This window comes from Macaca nemestrina, chromosome 11, assembly GCF_043159975.1.
Source record: "Macaca nemestrina isolate mMacNem1 chromosome 11, mMacNem.hap1, whole genome shotgun sequence".
In the NCBI taxonomy this organism is placed as follows: Eukaryota; Metazoa; Chordata; class Mammalia; order Primates; family Cercopithecidae; genus Macaca; species Macaca nemestrina.
Window position 1 is genome coordinate 100,832,218 of NC_092135.1, and position 13,685 is coordinate 100,845,902.

Consider the following 13,685-nt stretch of genomic DNA (forward strand, 5'->3'; position numbering starts at 1 on the left):
CACGAAAAAAAGAAGTAAATAAATATATAGTTGCAAAAGTAGCAAATAAGTAAACAGAAATGAATGACTGATGACATGAAAGTCCCTGGTGAGATCATGCATGATGTTTGAACTGGGACAGAAAGATGATGAGCAGACTATGCTAAGACCCTGGGGAGAGCATTTCAGAACTAGGGACAAGCAAGGACAAAGGTTCTGAGAGTGGTAGGGGGTGAAGACCTTATCATGTTAGAAGAACAAGCAGCAAGGAGGTAGAGCACATTCTTCCTGGAGTGTAGGAAGCAAGTACAACATGTGGTTGTGGAGGGACCAGAGATCAGGCCATGCAGGGTTTTTAGGGTCCAGATAGGGACTTGGATTGTATTTGATGTGGTTTGACTGTGTCCCTGCCAAGATCTCATCTTGAATTCCCACATGTTATGGGAGGGACCCAGTGAGAGATAATTGAATCATGGGGGCAGGTCTTTCCCATGTTGTTCTTGTGATAGTAAGTCTCACAAGATCTGATAGTTTTAAAAGGGGGAGTTTCCCTGTACAAGCTCTTTTTGCCTGCCACCATCCATGTAAGACGTGACTTGCTCTTCCTTGCCTTCTACCATGATTGTGAGGCCTCCCCAGCCACATGGAACTGTTTAAGTCCATTAAATATCTTTCCAGTCTCAGGTATGTCTTTATCAGCAGCATGAAAATAGACTAATACATTATTCTTCTTTTAAAAATTGAGGTGAAAGTTGCATAACATACAATTAGCAATTTTAAAGTGTTCAATTAAGTGGCATTTAGCGCATTCACAATGTTGTTCAATCACTCCCTTGGACTGTATTCTGTCAAAGGATGTAAAAGGGATGGAATACGAGGTTGTTGTGGCCTGAGGCCATGTATTCACCTACTTCATAGGGCTGTTGTGTGTAATCAATGAGGCAAACCACTTAACATCTGGCCCAGAGTCATGGCTCCATCAGAATTAAATATTATTATTTTTATTATGGGGTCTCTATTTATGAAATGAATGGTAAAATGAATTTTGTTATTTATGTATCATACAATGAGGGGTTATAATTTATAATAAGGAGTTTATTTAGCAAAAACATATGAAGTCTGTGGCCAAACTTTGTATTGTGACAGAATAAAAATTTTGATAACCTTCATATTTTCTTATAATTAATAATCATTTTACATGAGTTTTTACTTAAATTACTTTTGTCCCTCTGTAATAAACTATTTTCTTCCTGCAACGAATCTCAAAAGTTCAAGCAAGCACATTTAAGAGGTAATTTAGATCTATCATGAAACAGATTAAAAAAATTAATAAAAAAGGTAGACGGTGTGAAGATGCCACTCCAGGAGTAAAAATAAAAGTGTGATAAACTTTTGTACTTCAACTACAGTCTCCAAGCAACCAAGAATGTATAATGAAACATACATTTCTCAACAAACACCTGAAATTTTATTATCTTAATTATTCTGTGGCAGTTCCATATTTCATACACCAAGAAAAGGAAAAGGATACATTTTCATACTTTTCTAAACTTTTCCATTTGCTTTAAGGTGTCTGGGTCCAGCTCTTGGGATACATCTTTCATCCACAGCAGAGCTCCTCTGTATTCTGTGCGCGCCTGCTCCATCCGATTAATTGTCATCAAGGTATCAGATACCGCCCTTTGGCTGAATGTTGCTACTTCTTGCTTCAGACGAGACAGAGGAGTACACAGGGCCAATCTAATGGCAGAGAGGTAAAAATCAGAGGGTTGAACACATCATAAGTAAAACAAAACAAAGTTTAAACCAATGACAAAGCATATTTGCTAACAAGATGAATCTACAAGTAAAAATTTATTAAGTTCCCTAAGGAGATTTTGAAAGCAAATAAGGATCATATAGCCAACTCTGAATTATCAATAAATATGTGTTGGCCGGGAGCGGTGGCTCACGCCTGTAATCCCAACACTCTGGGAGGCCAAGGCGGGCAGATCACCTGAGGTCAGGAGTTTGCGACCAGCCTGGCCAACATGGCGAAACCCTGTCTCTACTAAATGCAAAAGATTAGCTGGGAATGGTGGGCGGGTGCCTGTAATCCCAGCTACTCGGGAGGCTGAGGCAGGAGAATCACTTGAACCCAGGAAGTGGAGGTTGCAGCAAGCCAAGATGGCACCACTGCACTCCAGCCTGGGCAACAGAGTGAAACTCCACCTCAAAAAAAAAAAAAGTGTCTAAACCTCCCCCAGTATTACTTTAGGAAATATGTCATTTTGCAATACTCTGGATGTTATTCCATGTATAAATAACCTGAGAAGTAAATGTGCCATTTAGAAAACAGTTCTGAGAGGAACAGAGAACCTGCATTCATAAAGCATAATCCAATTAACAGAAAGCCTTTCATTTGACAAGTTCAGGGAAAACCTGGGTTTGGAAGAGTAGATGAGATGCTAGGAGAACTAATGAGTATGGAGTTCTTAGCAGCTGAGGATGAGGACAAGATAACAAGTATTTAAGAAACACAAATTAAATCCAATTCCTCCTTTTTGCTTAGTGGCCATTGGAGGGCCCTGTACTTAGTACCTCCATGTCACTTCCTTCAAGATAGACTTCTGAACTGACGTGATGTTTCAGAATAAAGCTATATAAATTGGATACCATCATTATAGGTCTGATAAGGACTGTTTTATTCTTCTTAAATGCTAAAGATTTGGGCTCGGTTTAGTAATTATAGGAGATGCTTTGCAGTAGGTATCATTATATTAGAAACTGAAATAATAACTGGAAACTATGTAATTAAGAAGAAAAAAATTTTCTAATTAAAAAGTACCACTGTATTTATAGTATGGTATCAAAAAGTGAAATTGGAAATACACATTTTTAAGATGTTAGTCATTCTGTGACTGTTACATTAAACCAGTTGAGAAATATAACTGACACTTGTCTGATTTTAGGGGAAATAAAAGAACATCAATCATTAAATAATTATTTTGAATACAAAATTAGTAATTAAGAATTAGGTATCAAAACATATAACTGTGGTATATTTCTCTTTAACCCTTTATTAGAATGAACAGTGACCTTTACAAATATGCAAATTTAAGTACATATGTCAAAACTGTCAGATTGACTACAGATTCAAGATAATGAACCACCATGGTAAACCTTTGCTTGGCTGAAGAACAAAGTGCCTTGCCAGTGGCGTCCATCATTTTGCCAGCTTGAGTTGCATCCCGTTCCGCTTGAAACTTTAAAAAGAGCCCTAGCTCATTTTCTTCCTCTGATATAACTAGGAAAAAAATTACAGTGTAGTTAATTGTTTCCTTTCATCATTTGTTTAAAACATATACACAACTACAATTCTCACAGCAATAACTTTCTATACAAGATTTACTTGGGGGAAGAAGAGAGACTTATTTTTTAAATGCAATTCCTGGGCTCCATTTCCAGAGACTCTACTTTCCATAGGTCTAGGGAATCTGGCTTCTTATCAGCACTCCAGATGGTTTCGACACAGTGAATCCATGGACCTCGCTTTGAGAAGGACTGATTTTTAGTGACAAAAATCTCTCAAAACTACAAAACAAAGCCATAAATGATGCATTTTCAAATGTGCAGAGATGTATTTTAGGATAATTGCCTCTTACAAAGTGTTTCCTATTTAAACTTGTTAATTCATTCTTGACTCCATCCTGGCTTCAGTTTCCTATGATTGGTATCCCAGACCCACAGATGTCCACAGTTCTGCTCCAGCAACCCTAAAAACTGTCATCTAGTGCACTGCTGCTCAAAGTGTGGGCCATGTACCAGTATTGGTCCAGAATCCTCTGTTACCAAGCTGTGACAAGCAAAGAAGGAAGGAAACTGAGAATAACTGTGTAGAGACTTTAAGCATTTTATATTTGTCAAATCTAATAAAGTGAGCTTATAATACATTTTTCACGCATTTTATTTCATTTTTCTAAAAGTTATTTTTTTAAAAGATGGGATCTTGCTCTGATGCCCAGCCTGGAGTGCAGTGGCTTGATCATAGCTCACTGCAACCTCGAATTCCTGGGCTCAAGTGATCCTCCTGCCTCAGCCTCCTGAGTAGCTTAGACTACAGGCATGAGTGCTTGGCTAATTTTTAAAAAATTATTTTAGAGGCAGGGTCTCACTATGTTGCCCATGCTGGTCTCAAACTTCTAGCCTCAAGCCGTCTTCCCACCTTGGCCTCCCAAAGCACTGGAATTACAGGCACGAGTCACAGTGCTCAGCTAAAAATTCATTTTAACTGAATTTTACAAAGGTATCAGTTTACAACAGATTGAAAGTAAACCATGCAACAAAAAAAAAGTCCTTCACCACAATTTAAGAAATATTGATCTAGTGTAAGCTGATCCTGTAATCACAATAAGACTAATAAGGGGAGAAAACCCACTGCGCTCCAATTATAAGCTTAAAGTACATAAACAACAACAAATGTCATGCCTAATTTCATCCTACTTCATAGAAAATCAAAGTTAAAACTGAAAGGTAAATGCCTGGCTATTTGTGGGGCAGCAACAGAACTCAGGCCTCCTCATGCTGCCTCCCCACTCCCCCTGTCCCCGCCGCCATGCCTGTAAGAGTGACCCAAGGAGAGCACAATGGTGTAATGAGGAAGGTGTCTACACAGTCTGTAGTCTCATCTCTAATAAAACCATGAACAACCGACCTGATACAGAGCAGATGCGGTTTGGGGAGTCACGCTAATTTAATGCTGATGTACAGTTTACACATTTCCTTTGAATCAGAACATCATAAAATAAACCTCAATGAAAATTACTAGGGCTGGGCACAGTGGCTCACACCTGTAATCCCAGCACTTTGGGAGGCCGAGGCGCGTGGATCACGAGGTCAGGAGATCGAGACCATCCTGGCTAACACGGTGAAACCCCGTCTCTATTAAAAATCCAAAAAATTAGCCAGGCATGGTGGCAGGCGCCTGTAGCCCCAGCTACTCGAGAGGCTGAGGCAGGAGAATGGCATGAACCTGGGAGGTGGAGCTTGCAGTGAGCATAGATCATGCCACTACACTCCAGCCTGGGTGACAGAGCGAGACTCCACCTCAAAAACAAAACAAAACAAAAAACCTACTAGAAAATATTCATTTGGGTATAGTGGTTCAGAAAGCACTTTGAATACTTGGAATACTTCATTATCAACTATCAACTGAACATAAATGATCACTGAAGCTTACCTTTATCATTGCAGAAAGGGCAGTCAGTGAGGCTGAATCTTTGCTGCTTCTATGTTGAGACCTGCCTGCCAAAATCTACAGAGACCCCTCCCTGACGTGTTCTCCCCTCAGTCAAGAGATTCCCATAAATTTATGGTGCTGGACTAACCTACTGCATTTGTCTGATGTTACTCCCAACAGATGTATTAATACAAATGTCTTCAAGAAATCACGTATTTATACACAATCTTGAAGCGAAAATACACAATTAAATCTATATATGTATATCTCTTCCTTATCCTGAAATGCTCTACCAGAGTGCTAAAAGATCCAGTGATTTCAGGGTATATAAACTTGCTGATTTTCTTCACATTTTCATTTCTAAGACAGGACTCACTTGGTCCAGTGATTGTGATGGCCTTTTACTGCTTGGTAAAATATATAAAGTCATTAGTAATCTGACCCCAAATTTCCTTTGTTCCTTTATCCTCCCATTAGTTTCAATGACAAACTCTTCTGTCCATGCAGGCTGTTCTCATTCTTTAAGCTCTTTAAACTCCAAGTCTCTTCTCTACATGTTCAACTTCTATAAATCCTTTAAGTTTTACCTCAATTCCTGTCTATGGAGTTGTCTTTACCAATTACTCTAATCCATGGTTATTTTTCACTCCTAGGAATTCAGTTATGTCTATATCATTATTCTGAACTCAATTACATACTACTTATATTGTCTCTCTTTTTGTTACAAAAGTTGTTTCTCCAACTATTTCCTTGGGAAAAGCACATGGCAGGTAGTCAAAAAAATACTTGAATAATCATGCTTTATTGGATTTCTTTCTTTAATGGGACAATATATAAGATCTGATTATAAAGTGATCAGATTAATTTACGTAGCTACATGAGAAAAATTATTGATTCATTGAAATCAAATATTTATCGAGTACTGACTACATGCTAGACCATTGTTTCTAGACTGTAGACACAGAAATATAACAGAAAAATTCTGTCCTGGCCGGGTGCAGTGACTCACGCCTGTAATCCCAGCACTTTGGGAGGCCAAGGCGGGTGGATCACAAGGATAGGAGTTCAAGACCAACCTGGCTAAGATGGTGAAACCCCATCTCTACTAAAAATACAAAAATTAGCCGGGCATGCTGGTGAGCGCCTATAATCCCAGCTACTTGGGAGGCTGAGGCAGAGCACTGCTTGAACCCAGGAGGCAGAGGTTGCAGTGAGCTGAGATTGCGCCACTGAACTCCAGCCTGGGCGACAGAGTGAGACTCCGCCTCAAAAAAAAAAAAAAAAGTCTGCCCTTAGGGAGGGCATATTCTAGTGGTGGGAAGAAAAACAATGGACAAAATATATAGAATGTTGAATATTGTTAACTGGACAGGGAGTTTTGAGAGAAAAGAGTATTGCATTGCATTGCATTGTATTGTACTGTATTTTTTGTACCCTCTGAGCGCAGAGAGTATTGCATTTTAGATATGCAGTTCAGGGAGGGCCTCATTTAAAAAGATGACATTTGACCAAATACACAAAGGAAGTTAGGGATTCCACTATGCAGATATGCCTACTATGTAAGGTATTAATATGGCTAAAGGGGAGAAAGTTTTAGGAGGAGTGATTAGAGAGGTCGCCATGTCCAGCAGGCCCATGGTAATTAAAAAAGGAGAAGTGATCCAAAGATTGAGTTTTAACCCGAACAGGTCCAGGAGAGAAGAGAATCAGCAAAGGCAGGATGCCAAGAAAGAGTGACCAGGAGGAGGAAAATCCGGAAAACCAAGTGAAGAAAGTGTATCAAGGAATAGGAAATAATCAACTGTGTTAAATAATGTGATAAGCCAGATTTAGATAGGAGTTGGTTAATCACGACCTTGACAAGAGAAATTTGGTGGAGTGATGCGGATGAAAACTTGACTGGAGTGAGTACAAGAGAAAGTGGAAGGAAAGGAACAGAGACCATGCATACAGACAATTACATCATGTTTTTCTGTAAACAGCAGCAGAGGAATTAAATTTAATTGCAAGGGCAAGTGGGAGTCAAGAAAGAGAGGTTTAAGGCCGGGCGCGGTGGCTCAAGCCTGTAATCCCAGCACTTTGGGAGGCCGAGGCGGGCGGAGCACAAGATCAGGAGATCGAGACCACAGTGAAACCCTGTCTCTACTAAAAATACAAAAAAAAAATTAGCCGGGCGCGGTGGCGGGCGCCTGTAGTCCCAGCTACTCAGGAGGCTGAGGCAGGAGAATGGCGGGAACCCGGGAGGCGGAGCTTGCAGTGAGCCCAGATCGCGCCACTGCACTCCAGCCTGGGCCACAGAGCAAGACTCCATCTCAAAAAAAAAAAAAAGAAAAAAAAAAAAAGAAAGACAGGTTTAAGTGATGGAAACAAATCCATTTCAGATGCTGGGCAGGCCCAGGCATGGTGACTCACACCTGTAATCCCAGCACTTTGGGAGGTCGAGGCAGGAGGATCACTTGAGACCAGGAATTTGAAACCAGTCTGGGCAGCATAGTGAGATCCTGTGTCTACCAAAAAGTACAAAAATTAGCCAGGTATCCCAGCTACTTGGTAGGCTGAGGCGGGAGGATCACTTGAGCCCAGGTGGTGGAGACTGTAGTGAGCTGTGATCGCACCGCTGCACTCCAGCCTGGGTGATAGAGAAAGACCCTGTCTCAAAGAAAAAAAAGAATATCAGCAAAACATAAATCTGGGTTAGAGGATTTGATTAACTGAGGAGAAAAGAGAGAATACTGGGGCGCCTTTGAGAACAGGTCACTGTAAATATTCATATTCTGCCATAAGATGCTATTCACAAAATTGTTCTACTATTACATTAAATCTTTCATTTTAAAAAATGCTAATATTTATTTTAAATGGGAATTATCAGATAGATATCTAGGATTTCATACCATTGAGTCTTAGCTGGTATTTCTCGACTATCTTCAGAAGTTCAGTGCATGTCTCTTGAACGGAGTGAAAAACCTTGAGATATAAATTTTATTAGGACAATTTAAAGAACTATAAACAAACATATGTTATAAGCACTCCAAAAGCAAAACATTTTCTTATAAGTATTATGTCTGTTTTAAAAACATTATGTCTATTTTCCTTGGCTATGACGTGTGCTTTAGTTTTGGTTTTACTTCCTATGTAGAAAGCACATTCCCCCATGAGAGCTGGAAAAAATGATAATAAATATATGGGAGCAAACAAAAAATTAAAAGTGACGAATTTGTCCTCATCTCAGCTCCAAACAATCTAAATAACAAAAACATAAATCTAATATAAACTGCATCAAATACTGCCAACCACAGATGAACAGAGTGTAGATAAACTTACAAAGTGTTAACTCCGAGTCTGGCTTTTCTTCCATACTGGTCTAAGCAAAACAGATTAGTGAATTTACTATAAAAATTAAATAATGTATTATAACATCAAATATAAATTATTTTTAGATTTTTTTAAAGAATTTTCTATAGATATTAATTCTTTCATTACTACTGCTGCTAATTGCTAACAGAAAAGGAAATATCCAGTAGACTCTCGTTTCAAAATTAAGCACATGAAAATTTGAGATGAGGCCACACTATATACATGACATAAATCTTCAACGAATTAATACATGTAGGTGTTCCCAGATAAACAAGCCAGCGTAAGTTTTAGAGTATAGCTACAATGAGGATTTTTTGTTTTTTTTTTTTTTTGAGGTGGAGTCTCACTCTGTCGCCCAGGCTGGAGTTCAGTGGTGCAATCTCGGCTCACTGCAACCTCTGCCACCTGGGTTCAAGCAATTCTTCTGCCTCAGCCTCCTCAGTAGCTGGGATTACAGGTGCCTGTTACCACGCCCGGCTAATTTTTGTATTTTTAGTAGAGACAGGGTTTCACCATCTTGGCCAGGCTGGTCTTGAACTCCTGACCTCAGGTGATCCACCTGCCTCAGCCTCCCAAAGTGATGGGATTAGATTTTTTTTTTTTTTTTTTTAATAGCAAGGCCTGTCTGTTCAGAATCTACACTAAAGAATTTTTTTTTTTTTTTTTTTTTTTTTGAGACGGAGTCTCGCTGTGTCTCCCAGGCTGGAGTGCAGTGGCGCGATCTCCGCTCACTGCAAGCTCCGTCGCCTCCCGGGTTCACACCATTCTCCTGCCTCAGCCTCCTGAGAAGCTGAGACTACAGGCGCCCACCACCATGCCCGGCTAATTTTTTTGTATTTTTAGTAGAGATGGGGTTTCACCGTGTTCGCCAGGATGGTTTCAATCTCCTGACCTCATGATCCGCCCGCCTAGGCCTCCCAAAGTGCTGGGATTACAGGCGTGAGCCACCGCACCCAGCTACACTAAAGAATTTTTATGTGACTTAGTTCAAAAAGATCTTGGTACTGGTATATAATACTAAGCCCTAACCCTTTGATTTTTCAGATGCCTAATATCATCAAGAAGCCTGAACATTCTAACTCTGGAGCAGTTTTTATTATTATTTTGATGTTTGATCAAGCCTAAAGAAGGTAGATAATAAACACGAAAATCGTAAAAGGAGGAGCAGGCATCGATTTTCCTTATGACTTTAGACATGTTTGAAGTGCATTTGGTATCTGGATTTGGCATTTGTAAAATCTGTTTTAAATGCATATGGAAGAAGATTAGAAAAGAATACAACACGGCTCCTGCCTGTAATCCCAGCACTTTGGGAGGGAGGCCGAGGTGGGTGGATCGCCTGAGTTCGAGAGTTAGAGACCAGCCTGCCCAGCATGGTGAAACCCTGTATCTACTAAAAATACAAAAATTAGCCAGCCATGGTGGCAGGCTCCTGTAATCCCAGCTCTTTGGGAAGCTGAGGCAAGAGAATTGCTTGAACAACCCTGGAGGCGGAGGTTGCTGTGAGCTGAGATCATGCCACCGCACTCCAGCCTGGGCAACAGAGCAAGAGTCCATCTCAAAAAAAAAAAAGAATACAGAAAAGATAGTTCTACTAAGATGACGTGATTATGCTTGATATTTTTTCCATAGGTTTACGCACTATTTTTATTTTTATAATAAAACTGTTTCTCATTTTTAAAAATACAAATGTGGGAGAAAGTTCTTGGTTGATTCCAAATACTTATCTAATGGCCAGATTTACACTGAATATAAAACATGTCACCCACAGATGACCTAACAATGTAAAACAATACCAAAACCTCATACATTCCCACTTCTATGGGAATATATCTGGAACAAGTTCTTGTTGCGTTAAAACATACAACACCAATAATAATAAAGTCTTCATTTTTACACATTTGTCACTGAATCCGAGGAATACTTTTCAATACAAATAGTAAAATCTTGTCAAATTTTTTATCTATTTCCGTATTTGTTTTGGCAGTAAGTTTACTTTTTGCAGAATGAAAATACTTGATCAAGACCAGTTTAATTAGACCCATATTTTTAAGAATCCCACCATAATGATTATATTCCAAGTATAACAGAATCCCTGCTTAGAAATATTTGTAAGAGTTAGCTTAAATTAGTGTGTGTATATGTGTGTGTGTGTGTGTGTGTGTATATATATATATATGTTGAGTTAGTAAATCTGCATTTAAAAATTCAGACATTTGAGCTGGGCGTGGTGGCTCACACCTGTAATCCCAGCACTTTGGGAGGCTGAGGCAGGTGGATCACCTGAGGTCGGGAGTTTGAGACCAGCCTGACCAACATGGAGAAACCCTGTCTCTACTAAAAATACAAAATTAGCTGGGAATGGTGGTACAGGCCTGTAATCCCAGCTACTCGGGAGGGTGAGGCAGGAGAATCGCTTGAACCCAGGAGGCGGAGGTTGTGGTGAGCCGAGATTGCGCCATTGTGCTCCAGCCTGGGCAACCACAGTGAAACTCCGTCCAAAAAAAAAAAAAAAGAAACTCAGACTTTTTTATTCATTTATATTATACTCTTCTCTAATTAGCCTACTTACTTTAAACCATTTATTGCTTTAAAATTGTTTCACGGCAATTATTTAAAATAAAAAACAGTCAAAAAAGGCATTAGGAAATATTTCAATAACTCTATCTCTTAATAAAATAGAAACAATAACTATTATATTCATTCGCTGTTTGATTTTAATTATTTCAATGAGGTATAAGACTTCATATCAAAGTACTATAAAATAGTATGACTTGATATATAATGAGTACATGGTCTCAATTGGGAATGTAATTAATTCATTAAGACTTGGCTTAAAAACTGTAATATGTGTGCCAGAGAAACTACTTTATTCATATTTTATCTAAGTTAGTGAATACCAGTTTTGCAAATTTTCAGTTTGTGAGAACTGTGACCTCCTAGTCAGGGCTCTGATTGACAGCTGGATACAACTAAATATTCTATTATCCCCATAAGCTCTCCAGTGTGAAAACTTGTTGCAGTCCCCCTTGGAGCCCCAAATAATGGCCGGTTATATGCAATACATAGAATGCTCAAATTTACCTCAAGTTTAGCATCCAGTTCAGCATCAGACGCCACCAAGTGCTCATCCTCTTTTTTTCCTGTTGCTTTGATAAAGACCTGTTTAGTTTTCCAGTATTTCTTTTGCATTCTGCTGACTACTGACTGATTATCTTCTGGTCTGGGTTGCCCAAAGGAATCCATGGAGTGACTACAATGAACAGACTAAAATTAAACTTCTTGTAAAAATTCTCAATAATAGGCCAGGCACGGTGGTTCATGCCTGTAATCCCAGCACTTTGGGAGGTGAATCACAGGGTCAGGAGATCGAGACCATTCTGGCTAAAACGGTGAAACCCTGTCTCTATTAAAAATACAAAAAAAATTAGCCAGGCGTGGTGGCAGGCACCTGTAGTCCCAGCTACTCGGGAGGCTGAGGCAGGAGAATGGCGTGAACCTGGGAGGTGGAGCTTGCAGTGAGCCGAGATCGTGCCACTGCACTCCAGCCTGGGAGACAGGGCAAGACTCCGTCTCAAAAAAAAAAAAAAAAAAAAATCAATAATAAATACGTTTAGCTAGCCAATATTTAATCTGACAAATGGAAAAAAGGTACTAAATATAATTTTTTTTTAGAGTCAGGGTCTCGTTCCATCGCTCAGGCTCTAATGTAGTGGTGCAATCATAGTTCACGATAACGTGGGCTCAAGCAAGCTCCTGCCTCAGCCTCATGCAGCACTGGGATTACAGGTGTGAACTACCACATCCGGCCCCTACTATTGATGTTCTCAGTCTGACATGCTAATGCTTGCTTTATATGGTCTAAATGTATGTTACAATTTCAACTTGCACATGAAAGAGGCAAAAGATTATATTTATATTAATTTTAGATGACAAAGGTAATAAAACAAGATTTTGCAGTTATGTCCAGAGAAAATTATATTTTATTTGACTGGTATCTATTTATAGATGTTTATTACTTTCTAAGTTTTGCTTTTGTAATAAAACTGCAAAATAAACTTGTACATACATCTTTACATACTACTATCATTTCCTTAGGAAGATTTCCTATAGTTATAATTGCCATGTCAGACAAACATCCATTTAATATTTTCAGATATGCAGATTCCAACACATACTCTTTAAAAATCACTCAAAGAAATATTTTAATGTCCAATAAATCAACACAAATAAAGTCCTTAGGTATAAGGGAAGATATGTTATAAAAGAAATACAGATGGTCATTATAAAATGTAAACGTAAAAATTAACATATGCCAGGCGTGGTGGCTCACGCCTGTAATCCCAGCACTTTGGGAGGCCAAGGTGGGTGGATCACGAGGTCAGGAGATCGAGACCATCCTGGCCAACATGGTGAAACCCTGTCTGTACTAAAATACAAAAAATTAGCTGGGCGTGGTGGCACGCACCTGTAATCCCAGCTACTCAGGAGGCTGAGGCAGGAGAATCACTTGAACCCAGGAGGCAGAGGTTGCAGTGAGCCAAGATCGTACCACTGCACTCCAGCCTGGTGACAAAGCAAGACTCCGTCCCAAAAAATAAAATAAAATAAAATAACCTCTAAGAAGTTATTCTTAACAAGGTTAACGTGGCTACATAAGGAAATGCAAATGTGAAAAGTATTTCTTAAGGATATATAAAAAGAATAAATACTAATAACAGTTTGGATCTAAAGCTCAAATTATTCCAACAAACTGTAAGAGTAGGAACAAAAGGGAAATACTAAAGTATGTGACTCACTCGTTATTTCCAAACACATTGATAGATGCTAGTGTATTTTTCATGTTAGTAAAGAAATAGAGGTTCATTTTCTTTTAATTTTAAGTAATTACTAATTAAATAAAAATAGAATGTTTAATCTCCAAATTACTAGGGGTAAAACAAAAGAGCCAGAAAAACTTGAGCAAAAGCAAAAGACTGAGTGGGAAAAACAGGAGTAAGGCATATAACACAAAGTACAAAACAAGAAGATGGAAGAAGAAGAACAATTATATTATTTAGTATGATAGATGCAAACTTCTTTTTAAATACAAAGAATCTCAAATCATAAAAAACAAAAATCGAAATCCAACTAT

The 13,685-nt window shown here is 38.9% G+C and overlaps 1 protein-coding gene across 14 annotated transcripts in view; it reads right to left on the reverse strand.

The window, feature by feature from the left end:
- Positions 1–13,685, reverse strand: part of LOC105468072 (islet cell autoantigen 1 like) — a 101,451-nt gene that overhangs the window by 50,925 nt on the left and 36,841 nt on the right. For all 14 annotated transcript variants that reach the window (XR_979274.3, XM_011718031.3, XM_071073209.1 and 11 more), the window contains 4 exons: positions 11,636–11,804; positions 8,089–8,161; positions 3,142–3,265; positions 1,521–1,719 (listed from right to left, as the gene is read on the reverse strand). Coding sequence is in view for 13 of the 14 variants with exons in the window: in XM_011718031.3 (XP_011716333.2) it covers positions 1,521–1,719; positions 3,142–3,265; positions 8,089–8,161; positions 11,636–11,804 (565 nt within the window). In the remaining variant the exon portion in view is untranslated. The remainder of the gene's footprint in view (positions 1–1,520; positions 1,720–3,141; positions 3,266–8,088; positions 8,162–11,635; positions 11,805–13,685) is intronic.